General features: G+C 31.4%; 1 protein-coding gene across 2 annotated transcripts in view; it reads right to left on the minus strand.

The window, feature by feature from the left end:
* The window catches only part of LOC118193117 (E3 SUMO-protein ligase RanBP2-like), a 133,063-nt gene that overhangs the window by 85,788 nt on the left and 23,374 nt on the right, over positions 1-23,901 (minus strand). For both annotated transcript variants that reach the window (XM_035364156.2, XM_035364155.2), the window contains exons 9-16: positions 19,935-20,101; positions 19,587-19,716; positions 18,797-18,968; positions 17,420-17,499; positions 10,274-10,418; positions 7,509-7,609; positions 5,886-6,145; positions 3,395-3,533 (exon numbers count right to left, since the gene is read on the minus strand). In XM_035364156.2, the coding sequence (XP_035220047.2) occupies positions 3,395-3,533; positions 5,886-6,145; positions 7,509-7,609; positions 10,274-10,418; positions 17,420-17,499; positions 18,797-18,968; positions 19,587-19,716; positions 19,935-20,101 (1,194 nt within the window). The remainder of the gene's footprint in view (positions 1-3,394; positions 3,534-5,885; positions 6,146-7,508; positions 7,610-10,273; positions 10,419-17,419; positions 17,500-18,796; positions 18,969-19,586; positions 19,717-19,934; positions 20,102-23,901) is intronic.

Raw genomic sequence — 23,901 nt, forward strand, 5'->3', positions numbered from 1 at the left:
ATTAAAAATTATATTAGGTTTTTTGCACTTAAAAATTTGGTATTTCCTTTACAGTAATCTTAATAATATAGAGGAAATATCATTGGCACAAGTAGAGTTTAAGAAAGCTCTGGATGATGTAGCTTCATCCAGGCTGGGACTTTTGGAACTATGATGCATGTACTATTAATGGTACTTTATTTTTTTGTGATAAAATTTTTGTACAAAAGATTTAAACAAATGTTCAAAATTAATATAAAATGGCACTCATTTAATATTTTGTTCTAATCTTTATTATTTAGATACATATATATATATATATATATATATATATATATATATATATATAAGAGACAAAATTGGCAAACTCAAAATTACAATTTAAATCAGCAATAGCCTGTAATTTCTCATTTTAATTTACGAATCCTCCCCTTTCAGTTCTAAATTGTTTATAATAATTTTTCTGGAATGAATACTTCCATTTTCACGCTTGCTTATGTAATCCTCCTTGATTGGGACAGGAAAAAAGGAAATCAAGTCTATAAATATCACGGCTACTAATGAGCAACCCTCCCCCCCTACACATTCACCTTCCTTTGTGTTAGCTACACATTATTGCCACTCCATTTCCCACTTTGTTTAAAGATATGCAAGATATACAGAATTGTGAGGTGCATGATGCACCCATAAATAATGCTGTTTGAATCTGTTTATGTGTACCATGACTTGTTCTATTGGAAAAATTAAATCATGTATTTAAAACAGTGGCCACGTCTGAAAGCTTTTCACCTTCATTCTCTTATCTTAAATATTCCTGCAGCTGTTTCTCGAATCAAGTCTCTACTAAATTATTACATTTTATATAGATATACTTCCTGTTTTGGGCACCCTTCTTAAACTAGCACCTATGGTGGTGGCCAAGGGCGTAGCCAGAGGGTGCAAGGTGGTGCACTTGCACCCCTCTAAACTAATGTGACTCGGAAAAAAAAAAAAAAATCACGCAAATTCTCCAGCATCTACAACCGATAAATTCTGGAAAAGGTATCTTATTATCCCTTACCTGGATTCTTTAATACTATCACTGAAAGAAAGATTTTCCAGCAATAATTTACCATCATTTTGTTTGTTATCACATCCTGTGGCTATGCTAAAGATACCAAGAGAAGAATTTACCAAAAAAGCTGAGTGCTTTTGCAATTTTGTTTCACAGAAAACGAAGAAACTAGAGATCGACAACATGAAGGAATTAACTAAGGAAGATTTAGTAAAAGAAGCAACAATTTTTTCTCAGAAACGAAACATGCTCTTCTTATATATTTGTCTCAACAATGCACTATGTGTACTGTTGAGCGCTGATTTAGTACTCTGTGCAGAGTAAAAACTTGGTTGTTCTCTACAATAACAGAGACTCGCTTAAATGGGACACGATGTCAAATGTGAATCGAAAGCTTGTTCAAGAAACAAAAATAGATATAGAAAAAGAAGCTTCAGAATGATTTAGTTCAGATAGCAGAAAAATTATTTTCATATAAATTAAAGACCAAGCAAAAAATGTTCAGAAGTCTCTTTATTCCTATCTCCCATATTTCAACGTTCTGTTTAAACTCATGTATTCCAATTCCGTTAATCATTTGCTCGTTTATTCGACTGTAGCAAAGCATGCAAGTGCTATCCTGAAGGAAAGCTGTCTTAGAGGAAGATTTTCTTAGGTAATCTGACTCATATTCAATTACTAATACACGAGGGTGGGGGGGAAAAAAACAACAAAAACTTTCATGCCAAAACTTTCACTTTCAAATCGAATTATTGGCCTCCGCAATTTTATCTACTCTTCCACTGATGAATTCGTGTCATATCATGGTTTCGTTTTCTCAGTCTAAGATCCTTTGCACCCCCTAGTTTCAATTTTGGCTATGCCCATGGTGGTGGCGACACTGGCCATACACTAGTTACCAGTTTATGATAGTTCACTTATTTTTTATTCTTATTTATGCAATACTAAATTTAAAAACAATTTACAATGATTGATCCAGACTCAATGCTAAAAAGAGCTACAAAAACAAAATTTAAGAAACTGTAACCAAATATAAAATTTCTAATCTGCAAGTAATTTACAATTTTTAAGCTCATACAGTCAAAAGTCTAATCCGGATGTCCATAATCCGGAATGATCTATAATCCGAACCTCAAAGCTACAAACTTTCTGCGCATACGTACATGCATAGCATGCACATATGCGTTTACGTGCGCGCATCATACCTTTACGCATGCGCATTTAATGTATAACGGATGGTATAAGCTAAGCTAAAATTATCTATTTCGGTTAATGTTGCAGATTGCGTTGTTTCTTAATCTTCTAATTGGATTTGGCTCATTATTTTTTGCAAACTGTTAGAGCAATTTTATAAAAAGTAAGCTTGAACTTTCGATTATGTCAAATAGAATTTCCGATTCTGGAGGCTGCCAAAGGATCTACAAAGCGAAAGCATGTTTCGATGTCCATTAAACAAAATGTGGAATTGCTGCAAAAAATGGATAAAGACATGAAGAAAGTGACAGAGAGGTGATTTGTTTCTCTAATCATTCCGAAATCTGTTTATCAATTTCACGCTGCTCTGAGGGGAAGGGGGGACGTCGCGGCATGCAATGAACTGGAAGTTGATCTGTCAGCACTATCCTCATCTTCAGGGTAGATGTTTTTATTTTATTCAGCTTATAATTGCTCACTAAATGTAATGTTTCATCTCATTATACTCTGATATGTTTTAAATCAATTTCCTCGTCATTATAAATATCATGAAGACACATAAATTAGTTTTCTGGTTGCAATTTTCCAATTTTGACTATGCGTAATGTATGCTTTACGCATGCACGCGTTGAAAAGAAATGTTTAATAAAGTAACTAAATAAATATTAAGCTTTTTTTTTTGTAAATTTTTATACCCTTTAGATTATAACTGCTCTTTATTTCATAAATTATAGTTTCATATTTTTAATTTTATAATTTCTGCATGCCATCTTACAAGATTTAAACTGATGATCTATAATCCGGAAAAACCGATATTCCGGAATCGCCGAAGTCCCGACGAGTCCAGATTAAAGACTTTTGACTGTACATTGTTTTTTTAAGCAACATCATATAAATTGCTTCTGAATGCATATATTAAATAAATTGTTTCTGCATGTATGTGTTAAATAAACTGTACAAATACTGAGCAAATTGCTTGTGTGTATAAAACAACAAAGGCACCAGAAAGTTCTGGTGAAAACTTTCCTTCTCTTGGCAAAGCTACTTTCTTTATCTCATCCAAGGCTGCTATAAGACAATAGTACCAAAAATTCATTAAAACCAGAATATGCATATATGCACCAAAATATTCAGTAAATAATTCACATACAAAAATAAAATGCATACCTTCATTAGTAAATCAGATTTCTGAGCAAACTGTCGTGCTAAGTGTACGACAAGCTGCACTTCCATTCCATGATTACCAATACCTCTAATAACTTCCAAACCATGCTGCAAATTTCTTCGATGCTCTCCATGTTTCTCTCTAGAAAAAAAAATAAATAAATAAAACTGAGTGACTTGTAATTCAAGTTTTGGACGGGAAAGTGAAATTAAGATAAAATGTACAATATCTCTTTCAAATAATATATTTTTCCAAAGAATTGAAATTTCACAAGCATTTAGTCACAAATGCACTTAATCACACATATAAAATATGAAATCAAATTTTATTCATACTCCCAGACTTAGGACGGGAAGAAGGAGAAGAGTAAAATTTTGCTTTTATTAAAATTTTAGAATTTACAAAAAAATAAAACAAAACAACCAAAACCTATCACACCATTAACTGATTTCCAAAATTTTAATAAAAAGAAGGCATTATTTTGCGATACCTGAGATAATAATTTCCATATTTTCAATACAAAACCTACTGATTCAAAACCATAAACAGTGTAAAACCTTCATACTGGAATACAGCATGTATCACTCATCAATATTAGTTTATCTAATCTGAAGTCATCAATAAATTCAGTTTGAAATACATACTTCTAGACTTTTATAACCTTCCCAAAAGTGCTCCCACAAAAAATTTAGTGAAGTGTATGATGCAAAACACACTAAGAATTAACACAATATGGGAAAACTTCATCCTAAGAACTTTACATGAAGGATTAACTCCTCCTAAACAAAACAATATGCAGTGCAGATATTAACTTGCTGTAAATGAAATTAACAATGAAATAAAAAGATATTACCATATCCTCCTTCACCCACGAAAAAGTCATCTTTTTAGATGAATGCAGATTGGTTTTCTGACTATGGAATGTTCACAGGAATCGGAAATGGGCAGTATTTTGATGACGTACCGGAGGAAACTTGAGATATCAAAGTAGCAAAAATTGTTTTATACAGTCAAAAGTCTTTAATCCGGACTCGTCGGGACTTCGGCGATTCCGGATTATCGATTTTTCCAGATTATAGATCATCAGTTTAAATCTGGTAAGATGGCATGCAGAAATTATAAAATTAAAAATATGAAACCGTAATTTATAAAATAATGAGCAATTATGATCTAAAGGGTATCCAAATTTACCAAAAAAGAAGCCTAATATTTATTTGTTTACTTTATTAAACATTTCTTTTAACGCGCGGATGCGTAAAGCATACCTTACTCATAGCCGAAATTAGAAAATTGCAACCAGAAAACTATGTGATTTGTATTCGTGATATTTATAATGACGAGGAATTTGATTTAAATCATATCAAAGACGGAGTACATCGAAATTAAATACTACATTTAGTAAGGAATTATAAGCCGACTAAAATAAAAACATCTGCCCTGAAGATAACGATAGTGTTGACAGATCAACTTCCAGTTCATTGCGCGCCGCGACGTGCGAAGGAACACATGCAAGTTCCTTCACTGGTATTGGACGGTTATTGCACCCCTTAGTTCGGTGATACAGCTTGTCTTATAGGTTCTCGACAGCTTTCAGGTCTGGGTATCTGGAATCTCCCTTTCTAATTCAGGTGTCTTTTCTTTAACCAAAAGAAATTTCTTTTGGTTGTACTACGTAGCTTAAATGCATTGATAAATGTTAAATATTCAGACTAATATTTATTTTACATAATTCTAATATGTTGAATCAACCATTAAATTGCTTACTAAAAATAAACAAATAACAAAAACACTCCAAGTGGAACATAACTTGAGATTCAATAATGATAACTTATGACCTTTCTTTTATTAATTAAATATTTCTTTGATGGAACAATATACTTTATTTGTAAACTTCTTTATTTCTTATTACAACTTTCAGCTACAACAATTCATGGCATTTCGATTTTGATAAAGTTTGTGACCCTGAAAAAAAAATTACTAGAAACTATCAAGAATTGTATACTGCTCATCAATCAGCTTGGGTCTGTTTATTTAGTCACACTAATCTTCAGATGTGGGGAAAAACTGTTTATGTACTCCAAAACAAAGCAATTATACCTTATTCCAAAAACTCATAACTGAAGGTATTTATCTTTTGACAAGAGAAAAATAATCAAATCTTTGAATAGGATTTATATCACAGTGTAAATTAATTAGCTCTATTTGTACATTTTCTAAGGCATTACTCACATTTGTTTTTATTGGCAATGAAAATAATATCAAACTGGACTCAAAATAATTAACATCTTAAACCCTTTATATTTTTGCCACAATAATGCTAATTAATTTGCGGGAAATGTATTCACAGGCCATGCAAAATTGCTTTGGAGGCCGCTGGTCTGAGACCGTGGATTTAATGTATCATTATTGCAGGAAAGGGGAATTATGATTTACATGAATACAGATAATAAATAAAATAGATGAAAATTATTCAAGAACATAAATAATATTTACTTAATAGAGCATGTGTAAAGACCATAAGCTGTTCTCCACCAAGCTGCTTGTTGCTTAGAACATAAAGGATCAGTTACATCTGGAGGAAAGGATAACTGAAAATCTTGATTTTTTGAGTTTAACATACTACTCTTCCTCTCCATCATGTAATGAGCTTGATAAATGGTAGCAAGAAGATAGGCTTCAAGATCTAAGACACATAAAGATTCACAACTACCTTGTGATAAATTTTTGTTGCCATACTGAAGATTTTTGAAGACCTATAAATTAAAAAATTAGAAATATTAACTTGACAGTTAATTTAGTATGAAACATTATCACCAGATTCTACACATAAAAACTGTAATTATCATAAATCGATTCTCTCTCTTTTTTTGTTGTTGTTTCAGTTGCATTCTCTGGTTTTCTATAAAAAACTAAAGCTATAGCATATAAGTAGTTCTACATTTTTCCTAAAAAGGTGAAAATATAGCATACCAACTATGTGTTTTGCATTGTATTGCTAAATATTTTTATATTTGAATTTAATAAAAAATATAAATTATTTAAAGATTTAATAACTTTTATTACATTTCCTTTTAGGCAATGGCTAACAAGCATACCTCTTCTGCTTATATCTGACGTCTCCTATTATTATGATATTAAATTTTTAATTTTCAATCTGCTAAGATATCATTTCCATTTATGACGATGCTTTTGAAATCGCAGAAGAAAATTTAAAAATTTTTCAAATGTGTTACTCCTTAAATCTGTAAATTTATCTGATATGTATAACTGACAATCTTAGATAGGAATAAATGAATCTTAAAAATCATGAAAGATGAAATTTTCAAATGCTCCTAGATATTAATTAGAACACTTTTTAAATATCAGCAATTAAAATTAAAGATGCTATTTTTTAATCAACACCAAAAATGGCGAACCTGAGTTTAAATACCGCAAGGGTTAATAAACATTATAAATACTATTATTCAAATTTATACAATAATAATTCAAATTAATACAATAAAAATGGTTTTATAAAATAAGCCTTTATTTAAAAGTCATAAAACATTTAATGAAGTAATGAAAAATAAGTTATCATATAGTTTTATGGGACCAAGAGATAGGTTAGGTTAGGTTATTTAATTATGGCAAAGCCTCGAGAGCTATCTGCCTATGGGGAGGGATGCCTTCGTGGAGGACTTTCTAAGGATAACTGGCTCGTATACACGTTACACAATGGGGAAAACCCTGAAAACACCCATGCAGCCAGCCCGCTCGCGGGATTCAAACCTCGGACGGAACTACCAGTGTTCAGCGACTTTACCGCTCGGCCGCAAGAGATAATTAATTCTCCTTCAAAATTCATTTACAATTTTTAGAAAGTATCCTTAAGCATATTTATAAAGATAATGGCTTACAATTTTGATGACAGAATTCGGATAATAGATTTTGTTACTTGGGCATTATAATCTTTTGATAAGATTCATAATTTACATAAATATATATCCCCAGAATATCATGAATGAAATTTTCAAGAAATACAGATCTAAGAATAAAAAAAGACATCTAAAGATAAAAAGATTTCAAGATCAACACATTTGAATATGAATTAAAGAATATTTCATCAAAAGAACTTACTTCAGTAATAATATCATCAGCAGGCACAGGTGTATCAGATTTTCTCTGCACTTCTAACCACACTAAATGATGTAAAGAGTCTGCACGCAGCTTGTAGGCAGCTAGAATTTTAAAAAGTTCATGACGCTAGAGCACAGAATTAATTCAATGGTTTAAAAATTTAAAAAAAAAAAAAAAAAAAATCTAATTAATGCGCTAAATAAAAACAAACATCATAAACATTATGATAATTGGCTGATTTAAGTACGCTGATCCTTTTTCTTAATAGTAGCATTAAAACTTCAGCTAGCTTCCTTCTCAAAATAGTAGTATTTTATTCTTTAACATGAATTTTATTTTCTCAAATACAAAGCATTGCTTCTCAGTTCAAAAGTAAGTTCAAAAAGTAATCTGTAATAAGCAAGTTGCCTGAATGCGATGAGACAATTTTGCTACCATTTTAGGAAAGGGAAGGAAGATAAAATTTAGCACGTCTTATCATAGGGCTTCCACGGAAATTTAATTTTTAATTTCTCCATTTTTCCTTAACTTTTATGTCCGTTGATTATCCCCATCCCCACCAAAAATCCATGAACTCATTGATGATTGTAAAAAGCATTCATGAACTTTGTCAATTTCAAAATATAATATAAATGTTTATTTTGGCAACTTATGTCTGTTTCAATGATGCATTTTGCGACACGTAATTTTTCTCATATTAATCCTTCTGTAATTTTATTTTGCTGTTGTTCTTGCCCCATGTACACAGCAATCTATTTTTACTATTTAATGGGGGAGAACTGCAAAAATTGGCCTCTGCAAATACCCTCAGCATTGCACACCCCAGCCATAATCACCCAAGGGCATTTGAAATTTCAATTTCATTCTAATGTATGCTTTTAAAATAAAAGACAGCAAACGCCATTAAGATTTGTTATGACAAAAACAAATGCACTCAATGCAAAAAAATAGACTACTTAAAAAAAAGGGGGGAGACAACTGTTTAAATTTAAAAGTGCAAACACCTACCTGTATTCATTCAAAGATGTGTATGCTACATGCATGCCTGAGTTGAACCATAACTACTTTTGACATTGTGGTATGCCATATAAACATTTTTCAATGCTTTTTCATGGATTTTTGTAGGGGGGGGATAATAATCAGAAAGTACCTCCTAATTTTCCATAAGCAAGTGAAATAATTTTTTCAATTAAGTCTAATGAACTATCAAAACGAACATGTAACTGAATTTTTTTTTCTTTTTTTTTCTTTTTTTTTTTTTTTAATTGCTACTACAAAACGCGCAGCATGATAATAACTACGAATAACAGAAAAATTTACTTATCTTGTTACACTGAAACAAATGAAAGAATTTACAAAACAAACATTTAAGGCATTCAAAAAAGTAAGCAAAGTTTTTAAAAGAAAATATCAAACTATGTAAAAAATTCTCTTTCTTCAGAAGAAATTTTAAAGTGCATCACTCATATTAAATATTACTCTTTCGTTTTTTCAAAATAAAAATTAGAATTTAAACTACACTGGTTTGATATGTTTGTTTAATAGTTATTAAAAAGGGGTAACAATAATTTCGAAAGAGAAGAATGGATAGCAGTCCACTATAGTCTACTATAAAATAGTAACTTAAAGGTCTTCTCTTTCTTAACTATGATGGTAATGCTTGTCGTCATCACCAAACAGCTTTTATTTTCTTTACCTCCTTTAAGACTATAGTTCAAAATCAGCCTTCATTCATGTACATTACAGTATACTATGAGGGAAACCACAAAAGTACTTGACCATCTGCCACAGCTATGGTTACCAAGGTTACAACTCAAACTGGTAACAAGAAAATGGACCTGAAGTGCCTATCATAAAGTAAAAGTTGAAAAAGAAAGTGTAAAGTCCCAATCACATTTTGTTTCTGCTACAAGGGACTTGACATCAAAAGGGACAGTTCTCAGACCCCGCACATTTCCAGGAAACCCAAGTAGCAAGTTTACCATTTTCGCTTACTTGAACGCCAAACAGTAATCGATTATCGCTCAGATTGGGATCATGTGATCCTTCAGAAGCAGAACTTTCATCTGATTGGTTGATCTCTACATGGGACAGAGGTCGAAACACTGTCAGCAAGGTTTCAAAAAATCTAACGTAGCCGGTACATCCTTTCCATAGCTCGGCGGGACATCGCTTCTCGCAGGGCTTTTTCCTAGGAATCCTCCCATTTAAACCAGTGTTGCTAGAATCTTGTTTCTCAGAAAAGTCCCATCTAGAAGAGACTATCACTAGATGTGATAATGACCCCAGATACGAAGTGGGTAAAATATTCTCTACCAAAAAAGGGGGAAGTGACAAGTATATTAACTTTTTCTTTTGTCTCAAAAGAGACAATTTTTGTTTAATGTGTATTATTGAAAATATGAATGCTTTATTATTTAAGAAAACTGATTTGTACTTTTCAACTCCTTTTTCTAATTTTTCCAGAACTTTTTGAAAAAAAATTCATATTTTTACCAACTTTAATTTCTTGTGTTTTGAAGCATTTTCCAAGTCAGCAAGAGCTATTTCATATTTGTAAGTTATTTTAAAAAGAATGCACATTTTAAGATAACATTATCATTGTTTAAGACCATTTAGCGTAACATTATTTCACAATATGTATGTACTTTTAACACTAACTATAATTCTAGACATTTCTGTCAACACATTATAACAAAACAAAACAAACAAAAAAAAAAAAAAAAAGTTAAAAATAATCCTAGAAACGAAAAACATAAACTCACATTTATCATATTCTTGCAATGCAGTCTTGACAGGAAATTCTAAACTACACTGTTCAAATGTCGAATCCAAAATAAAGTATGATGACAGCAACTTTTCTTTTTGAACAACAGTACTAAACACTCTGCTATAAATCCGTTCTTTAACCTACAAAAATTTTTAAATAATTTGTAAACAATATTTCTTATACTCATCATTTTACTCAAAAATGAGACCTGTATGTCTTGGAAGTAGTTATGATTTCTTGTACAAATACACACTTTATTAAGCACCATTTGTATCCAAATAGTGATAACATACATTTTGTCTACAAAGGCTTTATATATCCAGATGAATACAAAAAAATTATAGTCTCAAAACATATATAAATATAAAACTACATTTTACAAACATAATATATAAAATTAAAAAATATTTATGATACCTAAATAAATATATAAAATAAATAACAGCAGCCAACATATTTTTAACACATATATTATAGTTCTCAATGAGTTCAAATAACACTTTAAATATACAGATATGAACTTTAGTTTCTTATCTATAAAACAGCATTAATATTTTTTTCACTTATAAGCCTGTCATAGTGGCATTGAAGTTGACTGAATTCCTCTTCTTTTATATTCTTTAAATTTCATTGATGTTTTGAATTGGGGTATTATATTGAATTGGGGTTTGATGTATTTTAGTTTTACCATTTATTAAATTCTTTTTTACATTTATAAGATTTTAGGATATTTATTACTTATGAAGTTCAACTTTTGGTCTTTGTGAAAAATCATTTCTAAATTTCTTACTTTTTATCTTTACTGATAATTTACAGCAGCTTAATGTGCGAAAATAGTAGGCATGATTATAGTATTTTTTAAAAAACTGTTTTGTAATTATATATATACATACTTTCTGAATATTCAAATCTGTGAGCAGTATGGCAATACAGCTATATGTGAGGGAATGATTAGAAGATGGGTTCAATTCAGGCAGAACATGCATGATAAAATGAGAAGCAGTTGGCCATCTGCAGTCATTGATGAGCTGATTCGTCAACTTGATATTAAAATTCATGCAAACTAACATTTCATGATCTCAAATTTTTCATTGGTGGTTCCTGAAGTTTTGTATATTATGTTCTGCATGAAACTGTAATTGAACACTTGGGTAACCGAAAATGTGTGCATGGTGGAAACTGGAAATGCTTACAGAGGATCATAAAGGTAAGCGTTCTGCTACTGTTTTGACTTTTCTGAGCAAATACAATAATGACGAGGGGAACGAACTGTTGTATCACGTTGTTGCTGGTAATGAAACTTGGGTTTCTCATGTCACACCATTATCGAAACAATAATGAACGTAATGAAAACACTCTGCCTTATTGACCCAGTTCAAACAGAACATTTCCACATGAAAAATCATGTACACCATTTTCTAGGGCAAATTTTGCACCCACACACAAAACTGTCAAAGTCCCTGCTTATGATGCAACACTGTGACATTTTATTGCATGACAATGACAGGCCACATTCTGCTCAACTGAATAAGATCTCGAGTCCTTTTTTTGGGGAAGAAATGCATCATCTGCCACATAGCCCTGGTCTGGCACCTCAAGACTTTCATCCATTCTTGCACTTGAAGCAATTCTTGAGTGGCCAGCGTTTTGATAACGATGAAGAAGTGAAAAATGCACCATCCTGGCTAACTTTACAGGCATCCATCTTTTATGATGAAGCCATATAAAACCTTGTTTCTCGATGCAATCAACATTTTAATGTGCTGGACGACTATGCCGCAAAGTAGTGTAATGTTTGGAAATTGTTCTTCAATATGTATGTACCTTTGTCAACATCTGTCACCTTTATACAGCAGTGGAACTTACTTTCTGAACAACCTTGTACATTAACTCTTAAAAGTTTTGTAAATATCAGACTTACAATATATAATTATATATTATAAACTTAGTATCTCTATTAGCGCCTTTAAGATCTGCCAGAAATAATCCAAACATGGTAAAACTTAAATAAAATGACAAAATAAAAATTTTCAAAATATGTTAGCCACAGAAGGAGTTAAAACCAATTTATAAAATTCTGAACTACTACCAGAAATAGGTTACAGGATATACTTCTGAATCACATTCTCTTAGTTCATATTTCCTCCGTGACAGATATAAAAATGTCAACAAGGGAATTCGGCTATCAGTGTTCAAAGCATCTGATCTCCCTACTCTTCACTTATTGATATTTCCCATTTAATTTTTCTCTACTGTACTTTTAGCAACATCCTTAAGGTCATTAGTGACATTTTACTGCAGCTTTGATATTCAGGATTTTTTTCTTTACAGCATTTAAGAGTAGTGGTATTACCAGTGTTTCCTAGCTTAAGAGAAATTGTGATGTCTTGTCTATAAGCGAGAAAAAAAAAATTTTTGGATATAATAGAAAAAGGTTGGAAAAGTAAAAACGTTTTATGTGAAAATAACCAAGCTTTATGGTAAGAATGAATCTTTAATTTGTGAAGTGTTGAAGAACATGAGGAATATTCCTGCTAACATTACAAACTGCAAAAGTTTCGGAATGAAAGTAGAACAGCCTTAACTTTTTGGCTCCTTTTCACCTTCTAAAAATGACAATCTTAAAAAAGTCATTTGTGCAATTTAATATACGCTCACCTCTTCACAATGTCCGCACCATTATTGCACTTCCTCTCCCTGTCAAAGATACAGGGTTATCATTACATAACTATAAATGTCCCTGAATCCCACAAAATTTAACATACTTTCAAAAGTGTGCTATTTCCTTACTGTATGTTGTGTACAGGTTATGAACACAATTTTCAGTGTAAAAATTGCAGCCCTCAATTTTTTTAATTGCTTTGTTGGAAAAAAAAAGGAGGAGGATTTTATTTCTACTACTCCTTTAAACAGTTCGTTGTATTATACAGTACAGGAGCCACGTCTTAATTCCTGACTCTTCTTTTAAATATCAAATTAAATTTTTATACTTTGTTACTTAATACACCCAAGTGAAAGAAACAGTATACTGTAATGTACAGTACATTTTGCATCACTTTAATAATAATAATATATGAAATAACAAGTTTTTTATTATTTATTCATATAGATGTCTTATTGTATTCAAATTCATAAATTATGTTTTATGAATTTATGTATGTGATGTGAATATCAGTTAAACATAGCATTTTCTGTTATCTCAGGTATGTCCAGGAATTACCTGTAGATACAGGTATACTGCAATATAATTGGGATCTTTCATCTAAATGTTTGAAAAAACTACTCTTTTTGAATGACAGTTTAGTTTCAGACATATAGATATTTTGTTAGTGAGATTTATTATGATATAATTTTAACAAATGGCAAATAATTTGACCCTCATTTTTTAAGACTTTAAATGTCATGTAACCAACCAGTGAATCACAACAGGTTTGTTTTGGGAACTTTGCAATCCATCAGTGCGTTACCTTTCTGCATGGCTTCCAAACCACTCTGCTCAAGTTAATCCTTATGCGTGTCGGCAGTCAACATGTTAACATCGATATGTTCATTTGAAATAATTTTAATTCATGCTAAGGTCAAAGCATTAAGTGAAATGCAATTCCTCTTGTTATGGAAGATTATAAATATTCTGACTTAGATTCTCTGACCTGCTTTCAAACAAAGATGTACAGCAGACACTAAAAAGACAGCTATGAAAAGAATTTGAGCTAATTTTCAGTTATACTAAAAATTCTACAGTAATTCTGTTGGATACTGTTCTGATTTAAAATAGAGTTTAAAGTTCTGCATACATCCTGAAAAAGTGATTGCCATCTATCCCAAATTGCATGGCAAGTCTGTACCCAAGATTTATTTTTGTAATAAAACTTTAATGAATTTTTATCAACTTCAGTAGATTTATCCTCTAATATAACTCACATGAGTTTTAAATTAATGTTAATAGATGGATTAATTACTAACAATAAGCAATGTTTTTTTAATTTGTTTTACTTAGAAATATATAGAAAAATAATTAAAAAGCTAATCACTGATTAAAAAAACTGAGGGAACTACTCTGATATGCGTCCTCAATCGCCAAAGGCAAACATTTTTGGTGAGAAACTTCACGCCGCCATACCGCGATATTACTATCTAAATTTGTTGTCTACATTTCGAACTTTAAGCCTAAAACGTCTCCAAAAGCGTGGTTTTCGCACATGCAAAAACTACGTTTTGAACACACGATTTAAGCTAAAAATCCAAAACAAAAACAAAAAAATTCGATAGCAAAAACGTAAAGTTTCTAACAAAAAATATTTGACAAGAATCCATGTATACAGCTACATGTTTTAACTTAAAAAAATATCTACGAATGGCACAATGTATGCAACGAACGAATCTACGCACTATGCACACCTCGCTTTAATAAATTAACATAACAACAATAAATTTCAAAGAATACCATGTACACAGCATTCTGTTTCAACTTTAAAAAACATCTATGAATTCCACAATTTAGACTAAACACTAATCAACAAAATAAACTAAAATAAATTTCAAACAATTCAAAAAATAACAATAAAAACGGAAATTCATACAAAAAACAATGAACATGACATTCTACAAAATAAAAACAATAAAATAAAATGCACTTACCATAATGAAAGCTTATTTTGAAAGCAGAAATATCAATTTCAAACATCACAAAAACAAAAAACATAACAAACACTTTCTGCAAATACACTACAAAGAAATTTTTAATTTCTCCCATTCAACAGTTCTTACAATTTCTAGAAATTTGTTAAAAGCATCTTCTCCAGTTTCATGACAGTAATGAAAAACCATATACACAGCCAAATAAAACCGAAAATCACATTTCCTATTATAAGTAGGCAACGTAGCTTTAACATGCCGCCATGTACTCTCTATACTATTTATATGACAGCCAGACTCGCTATCCACAAAATTTATACTATGGTTTCACAAATAAATGTTGAAAACCTTTTTTTCTCAAATCCTTGAAGGATTTCAAGCCATCTGAAAAAATAGTTATATCAGGCTCAACCAACTCTTTAATACACTGCATTAGCGTTTCCTTACTTCTATCATGCACAGCTACTAAAAATAATCTCCCAGACCCTCTTTCCACACCTCCAAATACCCGTTGCCCCTCAAATAGGATGGCTGCGATGATATTTCCTTTTGCCGAATTTCGATTCATCAACTTCCACCACTTTATCTTTCCCCCCTATCTTCTCAGACACAGAGCATACAAAGTCCAAAATACATTCGTTAATAAAATTTCACCAGTCACACAACGTCTGTGAAGAAAACTGCCACGATTTTGCTATATCACATGCCTTCCTACGATTCAAAATTTTGAAAGTAACAATAAAAAATTCCTCCAACGTTAACTTGCTACACGAAAACCAAGATCCAAACCTTAAACTCCGCTGACAACCACATACTTTACCAGCAACAATTTGACTGCAAACCCACACAAGTCTATCAGAAACACCATTCTTCGTCCGAGTTCTCATATCACCTCCCCACTTTGGACATGTCAAACTCCGTTTTAAAAGTCCCGACTCCCACAGAAATTCCAAAAATACACTACGATCCCCATAAATACATCCGTGAACAAAAGATTTGTTAACAACTCCAACATCGTATCTTTTCATACTAAATTTACTCTGCACACAATCTAAAATACGCGACTGAAACCTTCCCACCCCATCTTTCATAGCAACATAGGCCATTTCAAAAATACACGTGACACGAACCAACTAGCAATTAAACTACTCCACCAAAAGATTTTTCAACATCAACAGGGTTGCCATACAACATGCAATCGCGCCAAAAACCAGCGCAGAAAACATATCGCCACATTTGGTGAAATTAGGGCGTATATCAGAGTTGTAACAAACTGAGAAAAATGAATGAAATGGAAAATAATTGCAGATATTTAAAATAAGGAATTTTCTCGAAATATTTTCATTCTTGTTTTAACTGCAAAAGAAATCATAAAACATTCATAAATTTAACACCAAATACCTCTTTATGGACAAGAAAGAAAGTTTCACTTATATAACTGCATGGATGGATCTGCTGCATAGCGAATGGGTTGAACAAAAGTTAACAGACAAGATTCACATCAAATATATGCCATACAAAAATTAAGATAACTACACAAAAACACGCTGCTTTATACGAAGGCATTACCAAAAAAAAAGGTCTCCAATTTTTGGGGGACGTAGAGAAAGTTTTAATACAGTTGTTGGCAACACTGTTGTGAGTAGTGCCTTCTTCGCTACCACATAAGCACACAGGCGCTTCGCTCGGATGTTCAGTCTTGGCTTGGCAGCCATTCGAAATGGAGCTCTCAATAAACGTTACCGCCAAGTGCGAATTATTCGATTTTTGAACGCAACAGGCGTTAAACCGGTTGAAATTCACCGCCTATTGACGGAAGTGTATGGACAGTCGTGCATGGATGTCAAAAACGTTCGCAAGTGGTGTAGAGTTTACAGCCGGTCGTACTGAAATTCATGACGAAGAAAGGAGCGGTAGGCCATCAATTGCTGACGAGACAATCGCGAAAGTTGAGGAACTCATGCGTAAAGATCGGAGGATCACTCTGGATGCTCTCTGCATTTTGGTTCCTCAGGTTTCCAGAAGCACCATCCACAGGATTTTAAAGGAAAAGTTGCAATATCGGAAGGTGTGTGCAAGATGGGTGCCATGTATGCTGACAGAAGACCACAAAAAGCAACGGGTTGATTCTTCTGAAGATTGAACTGTTGATGATTCAACGCTTCCTGAAGGGCATGGCGGGAAGCTGGTATGACATGGGCATTGTAAAATTGCCACAGCGTCTACAAAAATGCATCGACCGAAATGGCGATTATGTTGAAAAATAAAGCATTCTTCAATGCGGGAAGCTGGTATGACATGGGCATTGTAAAATTGCCACAGCGTCTACAAAAATGCATCGACCGAAATGACGATTATGTTGAAAAATAAAGCATTCTTCAATCTTTAAAGTGATGCAGCAATTATAGAAAATAAACGGTTCTTTGTATATCTAAAAATATAGGAGACCTTTTTTGGGGGATTGCCCTCGTAACAAAGTCTTTTTGGCAAATATGAAAAATCTTACTTGAGTCAGGCAAACATCTTGCTTTATCTTCTGCAACCATTTGCTTTTATCTTCCTTACACATACTCACTATCACATGGCCTACAATTCAGATAATCAATAAGTCAATATCACTGGTTTATACATTCTCCTTATCACAACCTACAGAAAACAAGTCTATATTTGCAATATCATAACATAAAAATAATAACTAACCTCCCAATCAATACATTTAAATTAAGACCACAGCCTATTCAGATAATCAGAAAATCTAAACAATTGGGTTTTCCTTTTCTCCCTCAAATACATATTTACAAAAAATACATTTTTATTGTGATGCTAGGGATAAAATTTTATTTCTTCACTTAATTTATCATGTTTTATTTCAATAAACATTATGTAATTAAAGAATTTTTTTTCATTAAACAAAAATATACAGCATACTTATTGTAAAAACATTAACTGAATGAAATCATATTTTTAAATATATAAATCATTTCTATTTCACCTAAAATAAACCAATGACACTGTACAGCATGCTCCAACGCAACCTTTATTTTCCTAAGCATTCATGTTAGAAATATGATTTCAATTACAAAAAAGTTACAAATGTGTTTTAAATTAAGCAAATATTCAGGTCAAATGCATTTTAAAACTATAAAAATCCATATAGCAAAAATTATGAAATGTAATTTTTTACAGTTCTCATTTCCTATATAATTACAATAGCTACATTCAGTAAAAGTTTATTCTTAGATAAAGATGAAAAACAAAACCAAAGTCTAGGATTTTTTAGATTTTTCATGGTCAGACAGCCGTTTGAAAAAGACCCACCTTTAAAGGGTCAAATTAAAAATAAATTACAATATTTCAACGTTATTCCCTTTTAATATTATTCAGTGATATTCCTTAGCAATTTGCTAGTATACAACATAGTCATAATTTTTTTGCATTTCATATGCTCAAAAGAATTTTCATGCAAGTAATTTATAAGTTGGCAATACAGAAGCTTTCCAATGGTTTCTAAAATATGCCAGAGTCTGCAAATTATATTCAGCAACATTTTGCGAATGAAATCATTTTTAAAAAAATCTTACAAGAAATTTTAAATACCATGCATTTCAGAACATTTTTTAAACATGGAACAGCAATATTTCTCTGCAGAAAGTGCAAAAACATACCTTTCAATCCAGCTTTACATGTGACATTTTGAAAGAAGAATTTAAAAGTAGCAGACGATATTTCTCAATTCAAATAATAAGCAGTTGCCAGAAATTGTTATTCCATATATATATATATTTTATTTTTTATCAAAATTTTAAAAATGTGTAATACTCTGTATAACTGCTTTTCTATTATTGTGTGCAATACACATAATGCAAGAAAAATTAGTATTTACCTATAAAACTAGTTCTTAAAGCCCCTTGTTGAAAGAAACTTGTATATATTTTCTGGTTTTCATTCATTTGTGTGAACCAGATTTCCTGAAGTAAATTCATTGGTTTAAAGGAATAGCAAACTAAAGCCAAACCGGCACTAAACCTGAATGCTTCTTTACGATTTCCTTGGTCCTATGAAAGAAAATGCATTGAAAATAAAAAATAATATTAAGAATCTAAAAATTAAAAATACGATCAACACAGTTTCTATACTGAAAAACAATGTCCCAAACATGTTTACAAAAAGTTTTAAACCCATTTGCTTAATCACATGCATTATCTTGCTTCATTGTTTAGACACAATTAAAATCTTGTAAAAAATAAAAATAATATTTACTGCTTATAAAAAATGTTAATTCTGATTATAAAACATTATAAAAATTTCTTCCCAAATACAACAGGGAAATATTTATTAATAATGCTAATTGACATTAATATAAATTATTTATTGTAAATAACAACTCCAGATACACTAAAGCCTATTTTTAAATTCCAAAAAATCTATAACCATCTCCAAATTAATAAAATTAAATAATTAAATATTTACAAAAATAAATGCTTTACTGTAAGACTTATGTGGTAGGTAATATAAAACTAAAGCTAAATACGTAACTTACTGCTACATACATGCTTTAGGCTACTCTCAAATCTCTTACGATTTTCAAAATATTTTCAGATAAAAGAATCAATACATGACGATATATAGTAGATAATTTAATTTTTATGATAGTTAAAAAACAGAAACACTACCATTTTTGCACGCTTTAACAAAAGTGATGCCATATGATAATATAATTGACCTTTCATATGATGAATAAAGTATAACCATGAGCCTTCCTTGATATCCTTCTCAACAGCAATCTTTAACAACTGATCAAATCTAAATAAAAATTAATGAAACAAACATAATTGCAATAAAATTCACTTCTAAACATCATATTTACAATGTTGATTTTAAGTAATGAGAACTTACGAAACTTTTGCAGACAAATATGAAATTAACGCTTGGATTATAATTTCTTTAAGTTTTAAACATTACACTTTCATATTCAGATTAAATGCCTAATCTATAAATAGTACATAGAGAGTTATACTTACGTCAAAAGAACAGCCGCTGCATCATTTATGCTGGATGTTGTCTTTCCATTCTCCCACACAAATGAGTGAGGTTCTGCCAAAGTCAACAAAATTAAATGATCTAAGGCAGTCAAATAATGGACATAAAACTGTGAATCAAGATCTTGTCCACATTCTTCTTGGTATGCCTATTTCATATACAAAAGAGAAAAAAAATTTTAATGCAAACATTTTACTTAACATTATAATAAATTTGTTTACATAAGGATCAGAAATAAAAAGCAATATTTACTGCAAAATAAGTTCTACTACAGTAAAATGTTTTCTGTAAGTGATACTTGTGTCTTATAGATGCACATGTACAGTAAAAGCTGCAAAAACTAGAGTTTGCAAGACCTGGAAATCTACCAAAATAAAATAAATACATAAAAAACTCACCCTGTTAAAAATATATAATAGGAGATCGACACCATAATTAGAATAGAAGAGAATGGTATTGCAAACTTAAGTATGAGGAAGCACATGGCTTAAAAATGGAAAATTACATGAACCAGTTGTCCCTCTCCCATTTCTTTTCCATGGTACTATAAGTACATCACTGCACTATTCTGTACACTGAATTTTCAGTCCTCCCTACGTAGTTTTTCTAGCATATCTGTACATCTGGCAGGAAGCAAAATGCCTTTGCTTTCATAAAGCTGCTCACATAAAATTATTTCGCAAAGAAGCTTCCTTCTCTCACACAACAGGCTTTTCTTTTCAAACTTTGTGATTATCTTGTACGTTTATTTATTTATTTAATTTATTTCAGATACTTAATCTATCTCTAAAAAGTTTTTTAAGTAAATAATTTTTAATGAAGTGCATTGCCTATTTCAAAAACTAATCTCTCTACAGCCATGAATAAGAAATCAATTAACTGATTTTGGGCAGTAAAATCTGTACCTAAAATAACAAAATTAAAGGGAATTACTGTGTTATGTAAAGATCAAACAGTTAAAAAAACAGACGAGTAGTCACAATATAAGTGTCAAGAAAGATAAAGACGGAATTACATTAACAACTTTATTTCTAAGATGTTTCTTAAAATACGAGGCAAAGATTTTTCTTGCGAGAGTTGGGAAAAACTCTTGCAAGTTCATGAATAGTTCACTTAATGATAGCCATAGAGTTTTAAGATAAAACGCACTGCATCTTGTGAAAAATCAATGTGGACCGAGATGACACTAAGACCGGCCCCCCAGTTTCTGGATAATGATGATATCAAAGATATTAAACACTAACTAAAAGAATGCCACTTTTCTAAAAAGTAAAATTTCAACAATGATATAATAAAAGAAACTAATTTTTTTCCTCAAAAATTTAACATAAAAATTTATTTGAATATTTTTTAAATAATTAGTTTCAGCAAATAAAAAGACAGGTACTTCTCTCGGATGTATAACGTCGCCAAATGTGGCGTATGTGTTCTGCGATGGTTTTTGGTGCGATGTTGTTTGTATGGTAACCCTTTTGACATAGAAACATTAGTTTGCTGCAGTGGTTGGTTGGTTTGGTGGGCTTTCTGAGATGGCTTATGTAATGAGAGACGTGATGGCAAAATTTCAGTTGCGTATTTTGAATTGCGTGCAAGGGAAATTTAGTATTAAAAGGCATGATGTTGGAGTTGTTAACGAGTCTTTTGCTCACAGGTGTGTTTATGCAGATTTTATTCATGAATGTATGCTGGACTTTGTATGCTCTGTGTTTCAGAAGACAGGTTGGAAGGAAAAAGTGGTGAAAATTGATGAGTTTTGCTGATGTTTGAAATTGATATTTCTGCTGTTTGAAGAAGCATTCACAATGGTAAGTGCATTTTATTTTATTATTGTTCTTATTTTTTAGGATGTTATGTTCATTGTTTATCGCTATGAATTTCTGTCGTTGTTGTTTTTTTTTAAAATTGTTTGTAATTTATTTTTGTTTATTTTGTTGATGCCTAGATGATGCCTAGATTGTGCAATTCGCAGATTGTTGTTATATTAGTTTATTTTATTTTAGCGAGGTTTGCACAATTCCTAGATTTCTACGCTGCATATATTGTGCAATTCTTTGATTTTTTTTAAGTTAAAACAGATTGCTCTGTACAGGGATTCTTGTCAAATACTTCTGGTTAGAAACTTTATATTCATGCTTTATAAATTTTTTGTTTTTGTTTCAGATTTTTGGTATAAATTGTGTGTTAACCTTTTAACTGTCATGCCCGAGATAGTACTGATGTTCCAAAACGTCACGCCCGAGTATTTCTCGGGGTTTTTTTCGAGTGGATCGTATTGTTATGCCCGAATATAAAGGGAATTACTGTGTGGATCAAACAGTAATTCCCTTTATATTCCTATATATTTCTCCCTAATATATATATATATAATATTTACTTTAGGATAAAGGGAATTTTTGAGTGGATCGTATTGTTATGCCCGAAATTAAAGGGAATTACTGTGTTAATTAAAGGGAATTCTCCCGATATATATCATGAGAATTTTATTTCAGCTTTAATTCAATAGATGGCAGCACTTTACTGGAGGTTTCAAAGGATAGAGGCTTATGTTTAAAGATTCGCAGCAATTTTTTTTGTTGCAAAATGGCATCCAGTTCTTTGAAACATTATATAGATGGATTTAGATTCTTCAACTGAAGATGAAGATTTTGAAGGCATTGACACTAGTGACGCAAGTGAAACTGATGAGAATGACATTGAATGTAGCAAGTAAATCTGCCGGTAGCAGTGATGATGATATAGGAAATGCGAGAGACTGGTGTGAAATAACTACTTCTGGACTATTAGGGCCTCCTCGGTTCCCTTTTACAGGTACTCCAGGTGTAACTTTTCATTATCACTTCAATATTTAAATTTTTGCGATAATGAAAATGAAGAAAAAGAAGATTTTTCAAATCTAAAACTTTGGAAGCTGCATAATGTTATGAAAAATTTACGGCAAAAGTTTTGTAACTTTTACATACCGGAAAGAGATGTATCTGTAGATGAAAGCTTGATGCCTTATAAAGGAAGATTATCTTGGAAAAAATATATTCCAATCAAATGTGCACGATTTGAAATAAAATTTTTTTATGCTTTGTGAGGCTGAAACAGGGTAATTTGTTACTTCATTGTTTATATAGGAAATAGTACTGTCTTCAACTAATAGTATTCATATTATGGCCTTTCCACAAAAGTCGGCATGCCCCTATTGAATTGCTTTCTTGGAAATGGTTATTGTGTGACTGTAGATAACTATTACATGTCATCCCAACTTGCAGATTTACTTAAAAAGCCCAAAAAAACATATATTTATGTCACAGTAAGATAAACAGACGAGATTTGCCTACAGAATTCGCTAAAAGAAAGTTACAAAAAGGTCAAGTCATAGCTATTCAAAGAGGCAAGATTTCGGCTGAAAGGTGGAAAGATAAGAAGGATGTGTGTTTGATAAGCAGTATTCATGATACTTCCATGATCAGCCTCAAAATTAAAAAAAAAATTTTTTTTAAAAATGAAGATATACTCAAGCCAAAGATTGTTTCTGACTACAATCTAACTAGGGTGGTGTAGATTGCTGTGATCAAGAACTATCCTTTCATCCAACAATCTGAAAACATCAGAAAAAATATTGTAAAAAGATATTTCTACATTTATTAGAGACAAGGTACTGTGGAACTCATTTTTGCTCTAGAAAAATGTAGTTGGGAAACGTATTATATTTTTAGAATTTCGAACCCAAGTTGTAGAAGAGCTTTTACATAAATATGATCATGCAGCTTCTGAACAAATGAATCTTGGCAGACCACCTACAACAGATAACCCTGCCCGTCTTACTGAACGACACTTTATATCCCATATTCCTCCTGCTCCTGCTAAACGTGAGAAGGATGTGTGTTTGATGAGCAGTATTCATAATACTTCCATAATCAGCCTCAAAATTAAAAAAAAAAAAAAAAAAAAAAGATATAC

This window comes from Stegodyphus dumicola, chromosome 4, assembly GCF_044657685.1.
Source record: "Stegodyphus dumicola isolate Sdum_Otavi_A_Nest chromosome 4, ASM4465768v1".
In the NCBI taxonomy this organism is placed as follows: domain Eukaryota; kingdom Metazoa; phylum Arthropoda; class Arachnida; order Araneae; family Eresidae; genus Stegodyphus; species Stegodyphus dumicola.